The sequence below is a fragment of the Mauremys mutica genome, chromosome 13, assembly GCF_020497125.1.
Source record: "Mauremys mutica isolate MM-2020 ecotype Southern chromosome 13, ASM2049712v1, whole genome shotgun sequence".
NCBI lineage: Eukaryota > Metazoa > Chordata > Testudines > Geoemydidae > Mauremys > Mauremys mutica.
The window spans coordinates 11,091,099-11,112,729 of NC_059084.1; the positions used below are offsets into that span (position 1 = coordinate 11,091,099).

The following is a 21,631-nucleotide window of genomic DNA, read 5'->3' on the forward strand; positions in this document are numbered from 1 at the left end:
TTAGCTCCGTCCAGCGCCGGAGCGCCCTCTGCAGGCCAGTGATCCACCTGTTCGTCTGGCCCCCGTGTCCCTCCCTGGACCCGGTGCCCCTTTCTCTGGGGTGCTGCCCCCTGACAATAACCCCCGTCTCTCTGGGTCTCCCCTCCTTAGGTAACCCTCACCCTCTATCCCTACCTTGCCTCAGTGTATGGCTACTGCCAGTCATTGTCTAGCCCCCCACTCTGGGCAGACTGCAGTCTCAGCCAACTCATCCCTGGCAAGGAAGGTTTGGACCTGCTGCTTTGTCCTACCCCTGGGCCGCCCTCTGCAACCCACAGTACCTATCGGCCCACTCCTAGGCCGCAGCCTGGGGCTTTCTAGGCTGGAGCTCCCCGGCTCCTCAGCCTTTCCCAGCCCTGCTGCACTCAGGTACCTGGTCTCTCTTTCCCAGCAGCTAGGCCCATCTCTCTCTGAAGGCAGAAGAGAGACTGTCTGGGCTCCTAGTTTCCCTGCCTTTTATAAGGCCCTGCTCCTCAGTTTGGGGCATGGCCCCCAGCTGTAGCCACTTCCCCAATCAGCTCAGCTCTGTCAGGCCACTTTTAACCCCTTAAAACCCCAGAGCAGGGTCCACCCTGCTACACCCTTACACTGGGGGAAAAAATGTAAACAATCCTCAGGTATAGGGTATGCCTACACTTTGAGCTGGGGATGTGATAGCCATCAAACTAGTGTGCTAAAAATAGTGTCGCTGTGGCAGCACAAGTGGTGGGAGGGGCTAGCTGCTTCAAGGATGTATCTATGTCTCAAGGCAGTTAACTCCTTCTGGTACTCTTGTTGCTTCAGCGGCATTATTTTTAGTGCATTAGCTTGATCAAGGGTATCTCCTCAAGCTGGGAATCACACCCCCAGCTAAAAGTGTACATATACCCCATACTAACATCTTTAATCACTTCTGTTCTCTAGCCCTGATTCAGCAAGTACTTAAGCACCTGTCTAACTGCAACAATGGGACTACTCAGGTACTTGCAGTCAGTGAAACTTCTCACTTGTATGTCTACACTGCAACTGGGAGGTGAGACTTCCAACTCAGGCAACACAGGAGCTAGTTCTACTTGAGCTATAAACAGAAGTGTGACCACAGCAGCATGACTTATCCTCCCGTAAGAGTTTTATAGGGACAGCCTCAACTTAATGGGAAAAAACCCAAAACAAAACACAATCACGCTTCTATCGGAATATTTAAAAACCTGTTATAAACAGTAACACCTACGATTAATTTAACTGGAAGACTAGATAAAGCCTATTTTCTCAGTTTGTTTACTATGCATTTCACAGATCTTGGAGTCAGTTACTCTTTCCCTTGCATACCACTTTCCCTCTTTTAGTTTGTGTGCATCTTCTCACAGAAATAAGGCAGATATATATATTTTTTTTGTAAAAGAAAAGTGGTTGATTGTAAAACCAAAGATTGGCAGGAGGGCTCATTGACAGGTATAGCACTTGTTACTTTATTTTTTTTCTTTTAAGATTTGATTAGATTTCAAGTTTATTATGTCCTTTAAGAATAAGCTTTAAAATGAAATAAGCTGAAATGTCAAGTGAGATAGCATGGTCTAGAAGAACAAGTACATGGCTGGGAGTCAGGAAGTCCTGAGTTCCAATCAAAGCTCTTCCACTGTCTTGCTGTCTATCCTTAGGCTATGTCTACACTACCACGGTAAGTTGACTATGCTACGCAACTCCAGCTATGTGAATAACGTAGCTTGAGTGGACATACCTTAGGTCGAGTTATCGCAAGGTCTACACCATGGGGGGTCATCAGGAGAAAAATCTCCCATTTGCTTACCTTACTCTTCTCATCGGGTTAGAGTACAGGGGTCGACTGGAGAGTGATCTACAGTCGATCTGTCGGGTCTTTACTAGACCTGCTAAATCGAGCGCCGATGGATCGATCTCAAAGCGTCGATCCCCGCTATAGTGTTGACCTGCCCTTAGATAGTTCACTTAAGGACTTGGCCTTGTGATTAAAATCAATGGGAGTTGACACCAATTTAAACAGGAGCAGGTTTGTGCCCTTAAAATTTCTCCACCTGTAAAAGTTAGTATAATACTTAATCACAGGGAATCTTGTGAAGATGAGTGTTTTAAAAGCACTACATTCCACATTCTACATTCTAATTATCATGTGGCTCTGTAGACATTTGTAATTAAGCAAGCATCAGCAACTGTTTAAATCAAAGTAGTTGAGGAATGAGAAGCTGAGAGTATCTGTATTATATATATATATATTTCAGAAGTACTTGGTTGAAAGCAGCCCTCTTATTCTGAATTTGAAGATTAATTAATTTTTTTAAAAGTAAGCAGATCTGTATGCCTGCATCACCCATTTCTGACCTATTCACCTCTGGTTTATTCTTTTCACATCTTTGCTACCTTGCTTTCTCCTCCCAATTCCTGCTATGGCTAGGCAGTTATTTTACTACCTTTGAAAAGTATGTACTACCACTGGAAATAGATACTTCACAAAGATCTGGCCCAGCAGCTCCAAAGCCAGCCATTAACTTACTCCATGGGGAGTGCAGTCATGCAAAAAACAAAAAAAAAACAAAAAACCAAACACACACAACATAAAAGCAGAATGAGAACTAGACTGTGGAGCTTCTACACTGGAGAAGTGATGATGGGCGTGTGTACTGAAGCAGGTACCTATGTATTTCTACTACGGTACACTTCTCAAAGAAGCTACTGAGGCTGCCTGAGCCCTAGTGGAACAGGCCTCCAATTAGCTAGTATTCACAGCACAGTCTAATGTAGCCAGTTATCCACAAAGAAAGTTTGAGGTGAAATGTGTTGCCCTTTCATCCCTTCTGTGTAAACTACAAATAATCTACAAGATAGCTCTTGGGGGCAATGGCTTTTTTGTTCTGTTTGTACAGCACCTAGCACAATGAGGTCCTAGTCTATGACTACTGTGCCTGGGCACTATGTTAAGGCAAACAAATAATACCACCACCACCACCACCACCAATGGCTTAGTCGGACCTAGATCAAATGACAGTGTTTTATGCACTTCCAGAGTATGTAGCTTAGCTTACGCTTTTCTAGTGAGACTTGGGGAAGAAGAGAAAGTGGTGAATTACTTGATTGAGATGGAAGTCGGAATGTATTCTGAGACTTAATCGCAACTTGTTATCCAAAGTTATACTGTATTCTACACAGACAGGGTAAGGCAGTCTTGACATAAGGTTATGAGTCTCTCCCACTCTTTAGGCAAATATTATTGCTACCAACCACATTGTTTTGATGGACTGGTGAAAAAGAGCGCAGCATGATGATAGGGGCTCAAAGGGTGGTCCGATCAACCCCATTAATATGCTTAGAGGCATGGGGCCGTAGGTCGTCTTATTAGGGGATAAACCCTGATAAGGACCTTTAGGAACCTAGCTACTATTGGATGAGAGAACACAGTGCCTTTGAACTGGAGAAGGATTAGCTTGAAATGACTTGTGAGCAGATTCTAAGGAATTTATGACCAGTCCTGATCTCTTTAATGATAAGCAGTATGCCTAGGAATCTGAGTCTATAAAGAACGCAGTAGTTGCTGAATGGCCCAGATGATAAACCTTTACCAGGACTATCTAACTTTGCCAAATGGAAGAGTCCTTTCTACACTTACAAGGATATTCTAGATTTCTGGTGAGCAGCTTCTCTCTAGCACTGACAACTATCAGCAACCTGTAAGGAGTAGGGAAGTTGGCTCTGGCCCTCCCTTTGTGACATTAGGTTCCATTGAAGTAGCTGAATTGGGGGCCAAACTGAAAGATTCATTGTGCCAGGACTTTCGTTTTCCCCAAGTCTTGCTGAGTTTTCTAATTATTCTTGAGATTTAAAAAAATTGGAGGCTAAGCACATATCAGACTTGGAGACCAGGGAATCTGGAATGCATCTGACAGAGGCCCTTGGCCTTGACCTCCTCTGGAGCAGAACTTGGAACATTTCCTGTTTGCAACAATGAACAATAGATCTATGGAGGACTGACCCTGACAAATATTTCTTGGATAATCCTTGACGGCATTCTTTACTGCCCATTCATGACTGCTTGTAAATTGCCTGAGGTGATCAGCCCGAACATTCTGTAGTCCTGTTAAGTGAAGACTACTTAGATGTACATTGTAACCGATACACCAGTTTCCCAGATGCACAGCTTCCTGGCAAAGAGGGGTGGATCTTGTTCCTCCCTCTGTGGTTACGTAAAACATTGCTGTGGTATCATCTATCAAGATCTGAACAGATGATCCTCAGAGCTGGAAGAAATGTTATGCAAGCATGACTAATTGCTCTCAATTCCAGAGTGTTTATGTACACTTGGGCTTGTACATAACCTTGAGTCTGTAAGTGGTTCAGATGAAACTCCAGCATCCTGGACTGGAGGCATTTGTTATTGTTAGGATGTAATGGTGGAGAGAAGGGAACTCCCTCACAAACTTTTTCAAGACCCTTCTACCAATCTAAAATTATAGGACTTCCTGTGGGACCTGCACTTTCTTCTCTCGGTGATGTCTGATTGACTTCAATCACTCTTGCAGGCAGTGAAAATGAAGTCTGGTATGCTGAATTACATGAGAGCAGAAAGCTATAGGGCCTAGAAGCCCAGGGCTAGTTCTCATGGAGGTTTGATGCTGTTGATGCAGTTGATTGACTAGTTGTTTGATGCAGTTGATTGACTAATTCTATATTGCTGAATCTTTCCTGAAGCAGGTAAGCCCTTGCTGGTTGAATCTAAAATTGCACCTATGAATTGCCTGGCACAGATAGGGCTTTGTAGTGGGGATGCTACTCCAGTGGTAGCCTCACCTGAGCTAACTCTGTAGTAAAAACATACCTATAAGTCCCAACACATACTGCTGGCCAAATGGATTCTAACTTGAGTGCACAGAGCACATGTGCACCGTCAGTGGAATACATATGAACAAGTATCCAGATTTTAAATGGGAGCTCTTTGGAAAACTCAGTCTGGTGAAAATCTGTCCTCCTCCCTTCCCCATTCCCATCCCCAGCTGAAGTAATCTTGAGGAAAGAGCTATTGGAAAAGCAAAAAAGGCACTGACAGGCACTACCCATGTCAAAATACAGACGAGGGAATAAGGGAAAAAAAATGTTTAAAAATTGCATAATTTTTAAATTAAAAAAAAGTCAACAAAAAGAGAAGTGTATAAAAACCCAACATAATTATGAGATCCAGATGCCAAATTTGTAACGCTGTTCATAGTTTATAAATTATTCAGTTTGGATTGATTAATCATTGTCCTTCCTTCTCGTCTGTTTCGGCATAATCTATTTTTGCCAAGAATATGCCTCACACACAATTGGGTGGGGGGGGAAGAAACATCACTATGATATTGAAAGAATATTCAGTATATGAATGGGCAAGCTCCTTTGTCACCTTCTATATCCTTAGTATCATTAACTGTTTGACTTCACAGTTGTAAAAACTGTAAAGAGTGAGGTCACACTCAAGCTTGCCAACAAAGACAGATGAGCACGTCCTTCAACACTGAAATATTTTTCATGAGATTTTCATTTGCTTGTTCCAATCTGACTTCTTTAGCGTTTATTACATTCAAACATTTTGTATTAAGTAGTTTTAGAAGTTTTAAGCAACAAACAGAAAATAATTTGAGCAAATATTTTTTTCGTGTCCTAAACTTAAAAACACGCTTTGTCTCTGAACAGTGAAGTAAACAAAAGGATTGACAGCACATTTGGCCGGATTTTACTTCTAGACATTGTTTTTAAACGTAAGCATTCTTTTAGAGTTGGGTTCCAAATGAATTACATCATATTATTGATGCATGGAATAAACATTTACTAAGTTATGCTTTATAGTGGAAGACAGGAGACGTGTGTGTTAGAACAGTAATGGGAGCAGATAGAACTTTTCTATTTTTCCAATTAAAAAAAAAAAAAAAAGACTCCCCAGAATAAAATCTTCTTGAACAGAAAAAACCTACCACACAACTCCCCAATACCTTACTTGAAAAGAAAATGTTATTTACTGAAAACATAATATTTTTCATCCAAAAGTATTAAAAAAAACCCTTTACAGCAAGATGAAGTAGGATGAATCTTCTAAGACAGAGGTTCTCAACCTCTCTCTTTCTGAGCCCCCACTACCACAGGCTACAAAAACTCCATGGCCCACCTGTGTCACAACAATGTTTTTTCTGCATATAAAAGCCAGGACCAGCATAGGGGGTAATAAGCAGGGCAACTGCCGGGACCCCTTCCCACTGGGGGCCCTGCGAAACTAATTTGCTCAAGGTTTGCCTTTAGCCCCGGGTAGTGAGGCTTGGAGCCCTGGGCTTCAGCCCCAGGCCGTGGGGCTTAGGCTTTCTGCCCTAGGCCCCAGCAAGTCTAATGCCAGCCCAGTATGGCAGACCCCCTGAAATCTGCTCACGGCCCCCAGTGGGCCCTGGACCCCTGGTTGAGAACCACTGTTCTAAGAGATTTACATACCGTACAATGTTCATAGGGCACAGATAGTGAAGATCATATTGAAGGTGTTTATGGACCTGTTTTTCTCAGAGATGCTCAGATCTCAACTTTTACTGGAGTTTCGGATGCTTAGGACTTAAAAATCAAGCCCTATTTGTTTAGTCTGGGTGGAGTGGTGATGTTGGGATGGAGCTCAGCCACATAAGGTATAATGTTGATAGTATATTCAATTAAAAAAAAAGTTTCCAGAAGCTTCAGTCCAAAAGAGAATTTGCTATGACAAATAATTTTACAAGCAGATAGTCAAGAAAAAATGTATGTTTAGACAACTGATTCTGCATTTTCATTTGTTATCTAATCTGTCTTTACAGTTATGTCAACTTGTTACCTGCTCCATCTTGCAGCTATTCTCTACCTCACCAGCACAACTTCTAAGATTTATTAGAGAAGTGCCAATCCTGGGCTATGGACATGTGACTTTCAGTACTGACCCAATGCAGTAGTTGCTAAAACATGTTCAGTAGCTCTGAAATAAGTTTGTGTTCTCAGTCCTATTCCAAATACCTGCATCTCAAAACACACCACACAACCTTGTTGTTAAGTCTCAGTGATCAAAGACTGAATGGCTATGGAGAATTAAGCACATCCTTATGTATGGAAGTAGTCCTTCCAACAGCAAAGAGAAGCACAAAGGCTGGAGGAGCCTGCAATGGCACTGCTCATGCTGCTGTCTGTACGCTGAAGTCAGCACAAGACTAAGAGCACCAAAAAATTATATTTCAGGAGTTGTTTTCTAAAAAGGCTTAGTGGTATTAGTGTTACTCCTGGGAGAATTCTGCACACAATATTTGAAAATTCTGTATATTTTGTCAAAACACCACAATATAATCATACCAGTAAATTATTTTGGTAATTTATTTCAAAATATCTGTCAGCAAGTATGTCTGTAACAATACAGATCACCAAAAAAACCAAACCAATCTGGTATTTTTTTTATATATAAATAGATTCCTTACTACGCATAATACAGAACTTTGAATCATTCATTTAAATTACAATACAGAACTATATTTCCTGCACCTGTCAGAAGCAGTGCAAAGGCCTGGGGGAGTCAGGGATAACAGAGGAGCTGATGGAGAGGGAGGAAGCCTAGGAGTGAACCTGGAGGGTGCTGGGTGTGAGGGGTTTTTTTTTTGGGGGGGGGGGGGGTGGATTGTTAGGGAGTTGGGAAGCCTCCCTCATACAGACCCTGGCTGACCTCAAGCCTCCCCCATTCAGTCAGACACATCTGCCCCTGTCCCTGCACCCGCCCCCCACCCTCATGGGTCTCTGCAGCCCTCCTCCCACATCCCTTGTCACCCCACTAGTTCCTGAGCCCATGCTCCAGTGTCCCATCCCCGCTACTAGCCATTCTAAACTCCAGTCTGTGCCCCACTCTGTCCTAACCTGGCTTCGTGGGCAGGGTACTGTGATGAACTTCTACTCCTGAGGGAATTCTGCAGCACCAGGCATAGAATTCTCCCCCCCCACCCCAAAAGACATTCTGAAACAGAAGTACTGCAGTTCTGCCTTTTGGTGCCATAATGGCCTCTGGTGGGCAAAAGGCAAAACTGCAGCCCTTCTTGGGCAAAATGTATTTTATGTGGGAAAATACAAAATTATGCGGGACAGATAAATTCTGCGTGTCCACAGATGCACAGAATTCCTCCAAGAGTAAATTTCATGGTTTGGTGGGCATATTTTCTTCTTCTATTTCCTCTGAAGTAATTTTTTTCTGGCCACGCAAGCCCCATCTACCCAGAGATGTCTATTTCAGAACACTGAATGTATTAAATATTGGGGGAGAGAGGAAGAGTAGCAGCTACTATGAACAGTAAATGGACAAAGGTTACAGCAACATGGTAATTTAAAGAAATGTGCATTATCATTCTGCTATAACCCTTGTCTATTTATACCATAAAGACCCTATCAAATGTATGGCCACTGTAACAAACAGCAACATCATCATTAACATGACAACTTTAGAATAAATGGAGAATAATTTTCTTCTCATTATCTAGTTCTAATGTATTCATTTTCTATATACAAGTCAAATTGTATGTGTTCATATACATTATACATGTAATTTATATCTAAAAGGTCATTACTGAATTGGAAGAGATTCAAAGATGCAATTTATGTATAATTTTAAGTACCTGAATAAAAATAACAGTGGATGGAAAATTAAAGGTTTCAGGATACACACAGACTGGCTGCACATTGAGCAGATTATAAAATAACTTCTGCTCTTAATATATTCAGGACCTAAAAATGGAGATCAATCCTGTGCTCTGCAAGCAGTGGAAGCTATGGCTCTGTTGTTGAACTCTTAGAGAGCTGGATTATTAGTGATGTTTTCAGGATGTGATGGAAAAAAACAAAAATAAAAAAACAACAGCATGCAGGAGTAACCAGAGAGCCTAATAAAGGCAGAGAAAAACCGAAAATTATTTTTCAGAGAAATCATAGCATAAAATTCAAGATAGTGAGGTGGAAAGCATTCTACAGTCCTTATACGAAAGCAACTCTCAGAGGTAATTTGAATTTCTGCATGAGTCAGGAGTGCAGGATTACATCTGCAGTGATCGGAATCTAGTTTAGTTTGTAATTGGTACTGTAAGTGCAGGTACCTATAGCCTCACTATGGTTATAAAATTAAAGCTTTTCTCCCAATATAATTAAAGTTAATCAATCGTTTGCATACAAGCTCTCTTACTTTATTATTGCTTCTTATGCCCCAAACTGGGAATAGATGGGAGGTAAAACAGAGAAAATAAGGCATGCTCAATTTTAGCAGAACAAACATTTGGAAAAATGGTATAAAGTCACATGGTATAAATAAGAAGCAAAAAGACATTTTATAAAGCCTTCATTTTCCTGAATTGTGTAGCCAGTTAATATGACTCTGGGATAATCATGCTTTCAGTGAGCTCAAGCGACTCGTGCTAGGTCTTAAAACTATTTGCAGAAGACAAGATTTCCCTCCATTGTAGGTCCCACACTCTCAGAATCTTACAAACTGCATTGTAAATAACTGTTGGATCACCAGGCATACAAGCATATCCCACCTCTCCTTCCCTAATTCCCTAACCCCTACTGTGGAAACTGAACAAGAAAACAAGATTAAATTGTTCAGAAACACAGCATCTTTAATCCATAGCACCATGCAAGAGGGACTTTGTTTACAGCTCAAAGAAGAACTATGGCATTTAGCATTTCATAGAGTAGTTACTATAATATGAGATAAAGTACTGCAGGAAGCAGCAGAGCCAGTTTTTGAAATATTAGAAAAGGTGTTTGGAGAAAAATATTTTGACAATCGATGACAGAAGAAATTTACTCAGCTTTGTATGGTGGAGCATGATTTTTTGTTAGCATAAAACCTCAGTCACTTCTTTCCTATCCAGTCTTAAACCCATTTTTAATTAAATATGGAAGTAGTCATGCTCTGTCACACAGGGAGAACATTTTGAGTGGCAGTAAACGCAAGACAGCTGCTGCAGATTTATTACATAAACCCCTTTCTATAAAAGGCTGCCTAACAGGCCAAGTTTTCAAACTCAACAATTAGTCCAGTCACATTAAAAAAGAAAAAAAAATCCTGTGTCCCTTATGCACACAAGAAATTTCCACCTTGGCATGTAAAGCAGTGGCCTATAATAGATTTGTATATTGAACAAATGTTGAGGGAAAAAAAACAAGGCTGTAGAGACTTATTTTAAGCCTTGCCCTTAAATTGGATAATTGTGCTTATGTACTGATGCACATATGCAGAAGCACAGGCTCTCTTCTGTCACTGGCACTCAGTGGAGAGAGATGAAGGAAAGAAAGGTCTCAAAGAAGTGGTACTAGCAATGAAAATTGTCTACAGTGCTGGAGTTCATTCTTCACTAAAAAAAGAAAGGCCTAATACAGAGGTCCTTAATCTAGCAAAAATGTCCATTTATGTCAATGGGAGTTGTGCTTAATTAGAGACAATAGAATTTGGCTTACAGTAAGGGTTAGGGGAGTTTCTCTATGAAGCATCCTGTTTCTCTATAAATAACAGATGAAATTAGTCCTGGCCAACAGTTATGACACAACAAAACTGCTTAAAACCTAATCCAATAAAGCTTTCAAAAACAACCAACTGCATTAACAAAAAAGGCTATGTTATCGTACTAACTGGGCAGGTTCTTTCAATACTTGTGTTTTCTCCCTGCAGTGAGCTAATAAGACTGATATGGTAATGAGATATTAGAAAACGAGTGGAGATAATTAGCAAGGGTCATTTGATTCCTGCATTGTCTCCAGCTTGGCAAAAACGACATTTAGAGGAAATACTACCAGCCCCCCAAACAAAAAAATCCCCATGCACAAATACTGAGATGAACCTGCATACTACCTAGTTTTGTGCAAAATTAAATTGACACTTAAAATGCTCATTAGACTTGACTGAAGAAATGCCTATATCTTTTTGAAATGGTTATTAAGAGATGTACTTTCCACTGCAGTCTTCCATGAGATTACAGGCTCCTCAAAACGAAGAGAAACTCAGCAGACCAATATTACATCTTCAGTTATTCAAAGCAAGTGTTTACACTAAAATGATAATTTGGAACAAAATTCTGCCTGTAGAATTTGGCTTTATATTCTTCTGAAAACAATTAATTTATATGAATCAAGAGTTCACATGACCACCATTGATACGTCTTTAATTCATACGGCTGCAAAGTGAGACAGAAATGCACTGATTTACAGAGGAAAATAAACCACTACTTTGCAACTAGAAGGCCTAAAATTACTATTTAAAAAAAAAACCAGATTATGAAGAATTCAACATAATTCACAGAACTATGATATTTTGTGCACAAATATTTAGAATGCCTCTAGTTATGATTCCCTTTGACTAATGGTTCTGAGTATGAAGTCTAACATTTTACCAGTGTTTAGATGTGATAGGGCTAAATCTTGCAGCCCCTATGCAAACAAAATTCTTATTGAAGTTAGTGGGACTTCTGCCCTATGGAGGGCTGCACGATTTAATCCATAGTAACTGAGAAGGCAAATAAACCAAGTTAGACCAATCCATTTTAGGACTTTTACAAGCACTTCGGTTTAAATACTAGTGCTCTTTAGACAATTAGGTTTAGCAAGTTTGCCTGATTCACAGTTTAACCAGTGTAACTACTTTGGTTAGGAAAGTGATTTCCCAACCCTGACATAATTATACCAGTACAACTACTAGAGCAGATGCAGTAAAATTAGTATAAAGGTGCCATATACCACTAACTGTTTCCCCTTCCCATAAGGGAAGTATTTCAGCAGCCATTCCTAAGGAACCGTACAGTACAGCATGATTCTACGGTCCCTAACACAAGCCATAATAGCTTAGTTTTCAAGTATGCAATGAAAACAGACCTTGGTTAAGATTTTCCAAATAGTCTAGGGGATTTAGATATATCTTCAATGAAAATTAATAGAAGATGTGGCTACATCTGTTAGACTGCTTCGAAAAACAACTCATAATCCAATCTTAGATCATGGAATCATAAAAGATACAGCAAGAGACAGCTGACTCAAAATGGTAAAACTGTGCTAACTAGTCTCTATATTGACACACACAATCTCACCTATGGGGTTGTTACTAACACATCCATAACCAAAAGATGGAAAGTTGAAGGAATCCTGTTGGGGGATATAAAGATTGCCATGAACTGTAACTTACTTTATCTTCAGGGTTTTTTTGTTTTTAAAAGTGATGCTAATTTTCCATAAAGTTACAACTGATTAAAAGTGATCGGGTAATTATAAAGATAATACTAATGATGCACTTAAAATCAGTATAATTCAAGGAGTTACACAGCATGTCTGCTCTACCGTAAAGAACATTTAGCACAGTTAGAATAAGTTAATGATTTTATTTGCATTGCAAAAAGAGCTACTGTAACAAACTACAAATATTTAAATATTGCTAGGAAAATGATTAATTTTGTTTCATATTTGGGTTGTGTGTTGAGATTTGTATAAATTTAGGAAGTTTAGCTGTTCTTTAGATACTGTATTAGGTTTTTATAATAATCAAACTTAAATGAACAGGAAGAAATTAATGTTTTGCTGAGAGTACAAAACCACTTACTTTGATTAACAATCAGTTACATAATTAAAGTGAAATGTTAACTGATAAGTTTTCCAACAGAGCAGTGGATAGCTATTCAGACAGTAGTTTTCAAATAGATGGGAGTAGAGAAATCCTAGTACAGGCTGCCATTATACATGAATTCGGAAAGGCTCATGGTTTCTAAGAGTTTAAAGAAAGCACTGTATGCATTTTCAGTTTTGTTCTTTATTCATATCTAAAAGGGCAATTTTAAGAAGATTTTTTAAATGATTTCTGTGTACACAGATCAGTGCCCATTTCAGTGACAACACAGAAAATCCCCATTTAGCCACAAAATAGATACAACATTTCAGAAATGTGCATTGTTCTTACCTAAGAACCCTTAACAATAGCATGCTCAGAACTTGGAGTATAGAAACCACATGTAGAGGAGACAGGATAGTTTCATCTCCATGACCTATTCAGTCCTTAGCTTCTCTGCTGAGACTGATAGCGATGAAGTCAATTATGCTGATGAGCTGCGTGAAGTAGACAAAGATGACTACAAGCAACTGGACTGAGAAACCTAGATCACAAACTACAATAAGCATCAGACATCCATTTTCAGGTTCAAGAGATTCAGGGTAAATCTGAACCAACGACAGATGATAGCTTGCAAAAAACACTACCAAGCCTCAAGCCAATGACAAAGCAGCGTTCTTGATTAAACAGGAAAAGTAAAGGGTATACCTCATTCCAGGGTTATTTTTCTGCTCTTTTCAGAAAATGAAGTTATAAAACATATATGCAGAAGCGGGTGCTTGCACACTGGGAACAGAAAACAGCATTTCCAATTGGAAGTAATTCTTATTAGTCTGTCTTCCACGTTGCTAAACTCATGCATTTGGCAGTATTGCTATTTGCCAACTGGGGAGCACCACAGCACGCTGCTGATTCACAACTCAGGGCCTATCTGTGGCTAGCCTCTAAGAAAGCTGATGCAAGACATCTCATCTGCTCAATCCAGGCCATTTTATCTTAGCAACTTCTCAGACTCTACTGTATTTTATTATAGAACGCTTCCTTACATCCCCCCAACCTGAACACGAAGCAACAGCATTACAATTATATTTAAAATAAGCTAAGTCCTAAAATGGTTACTTCCTAATGAAATTGGTCTGTTAATGCCAGCAAGTACAATCATGTCTCTAAGACTAGTTTTCAATAAGATGTCTATACAATTTTAATTTTGTCCCCTTGGGGATCCGTACTGTACACTCAATGAGGCAGGAGTCCTGTGGAGAAAACAGTATGATCGCGTAATTAAAAACTATCAAAATGTTTCAAGTGCTTGAGTTTGCAACCTAAATAATGTTCTTTTAAACAGTTTACACATTTAATTTCCTAGTTTTTACAAGGAACTATATAGACACCCACCCACACAATACAATTGTAACAATTCTCTCCATCGTACATCATTAGGGTTTGAACTCTGAACCTTCAGCAAGAACTACTACCACTTGAGCTATAGGACTAACTACATTGGCCAGCAACAGCAGAAGGCAGTTAACAAGGGGTTGTGGGTATGGCAGCCTGACTGGCTCTTTCTCTACATGGGGTTCAGGCTCCTACTTCAAGTGATGCTGGGGCTGGGGGACGTCGAGGTAATGGTTTGCTGTAGCCATGTGCTTGGTTGGGAGCGGAGAACCTGGTCTTGCTCTCACTCTCCTTCTTCTCCCTCTCTAGATAAGTTTCCAGCTTAGTATGTGGTTCCAGCTTGGTAGTGGAGGGTGCTTGGCGTTAGAAAGTTCACATTCACTTATTTTGACAGCCTGCCATGGCAAGTGAGGGAAAAAGAATGGTGATTTTTTTCAAACAGATTAGATTTTAGTAACACCTGAACAGCATGTCCTGGGACAAATAAAAGATCTAATGCCATAGCAGAATGTCAAAAGTCTGCTGCAAACAATGGAGGTGTAAGAGATTTTTTAAAATGGCATACAAAAAAATCTCTTATAATGGACAGTGTTAGGCAACCTGAAAATGAGGAGCTGGCAGCAACCTCTCTCTTGTCTATGCCAAGGAAGACTTTCTCTCAACACTATACTAGAGCTCAGCATGCTCCCCACCTCTGGATATATTCTTCAAGGTGGTAATCATCTTTCTAGTCTTCCTAAGTAACAGAACGGTATAATAATTTTAGAGCTGGAGACTTCACTACTGTTTTCAACTCTGAACTGGCTCCATGCAGCTGAAGAAGTGAGTTTTTTACCCATGAAAGCTTATGCCCAAATAAATCTGTTAGTCTTTAAGGTGCCACCAGACTCCTCATTTCAGTGCTGGGATCTTTATACCTCCATATCCAACACATACATTATGAAACTTAGATCCCAATCCTTCACTGACATCACTAGTGTCTACAACGTTCTCCGAGATCTTCCAGGGAAGAGCACCATGGCAGCACACAATGATAGAAAGGAATGGTGTGTCTTCTGCTATTGAAGCCTCTCAGCAATTCTTATCTACTAATATGATGCAAAATATCCCTTCTAAAATAAGGGTACCTAGCTGAAAAACATAACGTCTGACATATTCATAGGTATAAAAAAAAGTCACATAAGCACTATCCAGAACAGAATAAACTTCCTGATTACTTCAAATATGACTTTTCTGAACAAATCTGTGGTATTTTCCCCAGGGAAACTGGCTAAAAATTACTAATAATTGAATCGTTGCATACCAAAGATACATTATAATAAATCTTGTTCTAGTGTAGATGTTTAAGCACAAGTTTAAATCAAGTCATTTAATATCTGAAAATTGTCACTTGACATTTGCATGGTATGTTTCCCCTGTCAAAATGCTACAGTATATCAAAGCGAAGAAATCACTGTCCTTTACAAATTACTTTTCCTGTCATATGGCTGTAAAAAAAATTCTAGTGAATAGTCGACAATTTCACTGATGCTGACAGTTTAGCCCTGATCTTGAGGCTTTGCGTTATTTGATCAACAACTGGTTCATCTCTCTATCTCAGCAGATCTTGGCAGTTGTTAAAATGGATTGTGTTTTGTGAAAGAGAAACAAAGTACAACCCTGCCCCCCCAACAAATAATGATTATGTTTCATTCACAACTCAATGCTGATTAAAAGGTCAGTACTTTTGTCCATCACACATTCAGATGCTGATTTTTAAGTCTGATGGAAATAATTTTGGAATGGAAATTACTGGCTAAAACATGAATTTTTATTTTTACATTACTATATTATACTGCAATAGTTTGCTTCTAAATTTTGTTTAACTCATTACTGTTGCCTTGGCAACATGTAATTACCTTAATTTGCAACAAAATAAAAACATTCACCCCATACCATATTTATTGCTATATTTTTGTTTTTAAATAACTGTTTACCATATTATTTTTGAGATATTTATTAATGACCAAGATAACACAAATATATAGGGATGTTATTTTAGCCATGTTTAAAGTTAAACTGCAGCTTTCAATAAAGATGCAATTATTATTTTAACATAAATCGATTACTATTATAACTACACTGAAGTTTAGACGTATGTTTGCTAAATATTAGCATTATACTTTTGTAAGGGGTGATATTTTTACTTCTACTAGAAGCAAATTTTATCAATGTAGATTGTGTTACAACTTGATGGACTGGACTGTTGTAACATAATTTAAGAGCAAATAAAGTTAATCTGTTCACAGGAGGATTCTTCTTTCAAATAAAATCCCAAACATTATTAGGAATGTTTGTCTTAGAAGTTTATAAAATAATGAAAAGAAAATCAAAAAATATTGCCAGATTCAAGGCCAGAAATCCCAGATTTTCTTTCATACACAAACTGAAACCATTCCACATGTTCCAGGGCCCTGTATCATCCAGCTACATGCAATTCTGACAGCATTCAGATGGCTGTAAAACTGCTCCAGGAAATAGGAGCCACAAAACCATCCACTTATGCCAGGTGGTGGCTTCTCTCTCAGCTGAAAATATTTTTATTCTTTGACTACACCTCTAAAAATCACAGCAGCCAGAGAGCTAGTGATTAAAACCACGATCAGATTATTTAATCCGTAGGATACAGCTCACATAAAAGACACCATTGTTTGTTATATATATATATATATATATATAAAAACAAACACACATATATATATAGATATAAAAAGTCATATTGAATTACACCCACTATGAAACAAACTCAAGGCAGACAGCAATCACACACAGAAGAAGACAGAAGGGGTGTTTCTCATGCTGTACTAATGATAACACCGAGGCGACATGGAAGGTCAGATTATTTCCATGTAGTGCTTCTCTGGAGTGGGAGGGGGAAGATGAGAAATCTGAAGCTGGAGTCTACACGATTGTATGTGTAACACACACAAATTACAAGACACCCCCCCTCCTTCGCAGGAAACACCCCACAGAAAAATAAGAAGCATTTCACACCCCTGCCATCCCCCCGTTGTGGTCTCGCAGTTTCAGGGTTCCCGGCACGTCTGGTGCCCAGGGACTGGGGAAGGGAGGAGCAGAGCACCGGGGGTCCAGACCTAGGGGCGGACGGAAGCACCCAGCGCCCCCACGCAGACCCCAGGGGGCACCGGCCGCCTGCCCCCCCCCCTCCCAGGGAGTGGCGGGAGGGCCGCAGAGCGGTGGGGCTGCGGGGCAGGGCCTGCAAAGGACATTGGAGCCGCGGGAGCCGAGCGCCAGCCCCCGGAAAATGGCTGCCGCCGGAGCCCAGCCCCTGGCAGCGGCCAGCGAGCGCCGGGCCCGCGGCCACCCCTCACCTTTGAATTTCAGCTCGTGCTGCGGTTCGAGGCTCAGGACCTGCTCCACTTTCGCCATGTTCCTCGGCGGTGGCACCCGGGCGGGGGGGAGGCAGCTGCGACGCGCCCGGCGGGTTTAATAACCCCCGAGCCGCGGGTAACCGGCGGGCGGGAGGGAGGGAGGGGAGCGGCGGCGCCTCTAGGCGGGGTGGGGGCGTCAGGCGGCGGCTGCGCGGTGAGGAGGCTCCCGGCTCGCACACGCTCCCCTCGCAGGGACCCGGGGCGGCGCGGCGGGGGCGGGGAAGGAGGCGGGGATAATGCAGCACGGAGAGGCCCAGAGAGAGGCTGCGGCTGACGTCTCCCTCCAGCCGGCCCGGCAAACAGCCTCCGCGCGCGGCGCAGAGCCGCTCGGCTCGGCCCGGGGCAGCGGGGGCCAGGGCGCAGCGCGGGGAGGGGAGCGCGCAGAGCGGGGCTAGGGCTCAGTGCTCGCGGGGCAGGGAAAGGGAGCGCGCAAGGCAGGGCCAGCCAGGGTGTGGGGGAGGGCAGCGCGCAAGGGAGAGGGAGCGCGCAAGGCAGGGCAAGGGCGCAGGGTGGGGCGGGGAGCGCGCAGAGCGGGGCTCGGGCTCAGTGCTTGAGGGGCAGGGAGAGGGTGCGCGCAGAGCAGGGCAGGGCGGCGCAGCGCTCAGTGTGGGGGAGGGCAGCGCGCAAGGGAGAGGGAGCGCGCAAGGCAGGGCAAGGGCGCAGGGTGGGGAGGGGAGCGCGCAGAGCGGGGCTAGGGCTCAGTGCTCGCGGGGCAGGGAAAGGGAGCGCGCAAGGCAGGGCCAGCCAGGGTGTGGGGGAGGGCAGCGCGCAAGGGAGAGGGAGCGCGCAGGGCAAGGGCGCAGGGTGGGGAGGGGAGCGCGCAGAGCGGGGCTCGGGCTCAGTGCTTGAGGGGCAGGGAGAGGGTGCGCGCAGGGCAGGGCGGCGCAGCGCTCAGTGTGGGGGAGGGCAGCGCGCAAGGGAGAGGGAGCGCGCAAGGCAGGCCCAGGGCGCTGCGTGGAGGGAGAACCCAGGGCCGGATTAACTCTCCTGTGGGCCCAGGGCGATTAGATTTTGCAGGACCCCAGTATACAAGTCTTTTTCCTAATTTAAAACAAAATTATCACAATTATGGCATCGGAGCTATTAACGCTATACTAAACTTGCCTTTTAATTAACATAAAGTTGTTCTGTGGTGATATTTCAGTCTTAAAACATATAGAATTAAATTAATTCAAAATAGCCAACTTCTTACCTTAGAAGAACTGTTATATTAATTTCTGGGAGGGAGTTTGGGTGCAGGAGGGGGCTCCCGGCTGGGGCAGAGTGTTAGGGTGCAGGAGAGGGTGATGGGTGCGGGCTCTGGGAGGGGATTCTGACCTGGGGCAGGAGGTTGGGGTGCAGGAGAGGATGCAGGGTCTGGGAGGGAGTTTGGGTACAGGAGGGGATTCTGACTTGGGGCAGGCGGTTGGGGTGCAGGAGGGGGTGCGAAGTGCAGGCTCCGGTGGTGCAGCAGGGCTCAGGCAGGTTCCCTGCCTTCTATAACCCTAAGCTGCTCCTGGAAGCTGACAGCTGCTGGCAAATTTGTGTGTCCCGGGGGGGAGTGGAGACAGCATGTCTTCATGCGCTGTCCGTGCCTACAAGCACTGCCCCCCGCCCCAGCTCCCATTGCCTGGTTCCTGGCCAATGGGAACTGCAGGGATGGTGCTGGGAACAGGGGCAGCGTGTGAAGCCTCCTCCCCCACCCCACCCGCCAGGGGCTGCAGAGATGTGCAAGCAATAGGTGCTGACTTCCCCTCTGCCAGGTGGGTGCTCAACCCCTGGCCTTGCCCCACCTCCATTCCACCCCTTCCCCCAAGTCCCCGCCCCTGCCCTGCCTCTTTTCTGCCCCCTCCCCTGAGCGTGCTGCATCCCCGCTCCTCCCCCTCCCTCCAGGAAAGTCCTAAGTGCCGCCAAACGGCTGTTTGGTGGCGGTAGGGAAGCGTTGAGGGGGAGGAGCGGCAAGGAGGAAGGTTGAGGGAAGCTTGGCTGCCGGTGGGTGTGGAGCACCTGCTAATTTTTCCCCGTGGGTGCTCCAGTATATTATATTATCCTTAGCCCAAGGCTGCAGCCCTTAAAGCCCCTGTGTTAATCCGGCTCTGGAGAAGGGGAGTGCGCAAGGCAGGGCCAGGTCAGCTCCACACTGAGCAGGGGGGAATGGGGAGGGCAGGGCCAGAGCAGAGCGTGCACCAGACTGAGTGCACTGCTTGGGAGGAGCATGTTGTGAAGGCAATAGGTAATTCTGGTGGGCCAGGGCTAGGCTGGGCTGGCTACAGAGCCCCAGGGCTGGATTCTGCCACCCTTACTCCTGTAGCTCTCTCTGCAAGCAGCCCCATGTATTTAAATTGAACTACTTGGAAAGTGCTACTTAGTGGCAGTAAGGATGCCAAATTCTGGTCCTGAGAGCACTGGCCAGTGGCTGGTCTTGTCTGGTTGTGATGATGCAGACCACAGGACTAGTGAATGCTGGGCTGAGTGCCAAGCCAGGGCGCAGCATGTGCCAGATGGTGACAGAGCCTGGGAATATGAATATGATGCAGTAGTAGAGATGCATAGTTTAAAGTGGTATTTAGGTAGGTGCATAATATAACAGTCTGGGAGCAGTATGGAATAGGCTAGTGTGACGAAGTGGAACTGTTCTTAATGTTTCCTCTGAATACTGTGTGGGTGCCTCAGTTTCTGGCCGACACTCTGTCTCCTGGCAACGAACGGCCTGGGCCCTTCCCCCCTGCAAGGGGATGCTAAAGGTGTGGGAGAACAAAGGTCAGGTGACCTCCTGGCCTGGGAAAGGAACTCCGCAGAGAAGGAGGGGCTGGAGGGGGTTTCACTTTGGGGCTGGCTGGGGACGGGAAGTGAGTGCAGATGGGGTTATCTGGCTCGCCAGGCCCCAGAATGGACCCAGCTGAGGAGTTCTGTTCTCTGTACCCACAAGCTCTGTTTTAGACCATGTTCCTGTCATCTAATAAACTTCTGTTTTACTGGCTGGCTAAGAGTCATGTCTGACTGCGAAGTGGGGGTGCAGACCCCCTGGCTTCCCCAGGACCCCTCCTGGGCAGACTCGCTGTGGGAAGCGCACAGAGGGGCAAAGGATGCTGAATGCTCTAAGGTCAGACCCAGGAAGGTGAAGTCGTGTGAGCTTCTTGACCTGAAGACAGTCTGCTCCAAGGGAGAGGAGGCTTCCCAAAGTCCTGACTGGTTTTGTGGGGAGCAGTTCCAGAGCATCGCCCGGGGACTCCGTGACAGCTAGACATGCATCCTGGGAATATCACAGACCAGGAAGGGTTCAGCCTGGGTGAAACAGGTGCTGGACTTGACATATACCTTGAGAATAGTCTGCAGGGCACAGTTTGTGGGAACTTCGTAGAGCTCGAACCTGGCCTGGGATAATGTGAAATGCTTGAGTAAATCATATAGCAGGTTGGGTGTAGAGCCTAGGTAAAGCATGCAGCCGGCTAAGTGCACAGTCTTTGAATAGCACGTGCAGAACTTGGGTGCAGCCTGAAGCAGGGAATTCTGATTAGATACAAGAACTAGTCTTCCACATGGCCAAGAGTATTTATTCTGAATTGTAAGGTATTCACTTGCCTCTAGAAATAGCTCAAAAAATTTTAGTCTTAAAAAGGAAAAGGCCCAGCCAACAACAAGCAATACTTAAATGACTTATGAAAAAGGGTAGAAAATGCAATTTATAATAGACTCTCTGTTCTTTCCTGTAGTACTGAGATGAGAAAAAGTATTTACCTCCATCATCTCATGGTAGCTTTATTTCATCCTGTTTGTTTAGAACCTGATTCTGTAGACCTGGGCTGCAGAAACACTTTTATTTATGCAATGAGTTCCCTGAGTATGGTAGGTAATTATGAGGAGCAATGAAAGGTTCTTGTTTACAGGTGGAGATGGTATCTATATGATAAATTGCAGAGCCACAATGATAAATGAATCCTGCACCTTTGACCACCTCACCTGTATTTTGCCTAATCTGTTTCCCCAGGATTTAGTCAAACATTCCATTTTCTTGAACAGCTTTAAATAATAATCATTAAAAAACCATCAAAGGGATAAAGAAATGATTCCTTCTTCTGACTCTAAATGTGGAATTTTGAGTCTGCAAAATTACCCCAGTCCAAGGCATTAAAGATATGTTAATAACTTTTCTATACATAACATCGTGAATTTAAAGTCTTATAGCTCATGA

General features: G+C 43.3%; 1 protein-coding gene across 3 annotated transcripts in view; it reads right to left on the reverse strand.

Annotated features, from left to right (window-relative positions):
• The window catches only part of VAPB (VAMP associated protein B and C), a 42,469-nt gene extending 24,586 nt beyond the window's left edge, over nucleotides 1-17,883 (reverse strand). Inside the window, exon 1 of one of the 3 annotated variants that reach the window (XM_044986284.1) lies at nucleotides 17,401-17,740. In XM_044986284.1, the coding sequence (XP_044842219.1) occupies nucleotides 17,401-17,458 (58 nt within the window). In that variant the 5' untranslated portion in view covers nucleotides 17,459-17,740. Of the gene's footprint in view, nucleotides 1-17,400 lie in introns of all 3 variants that reach the window. The other 2 variants (XM_044986281.1, XM_044986282.1) reach the window with 2 other exon arrangements.
• Nucleotides 17,884-21,631: the final 3,748 nt, after the last annotated feature.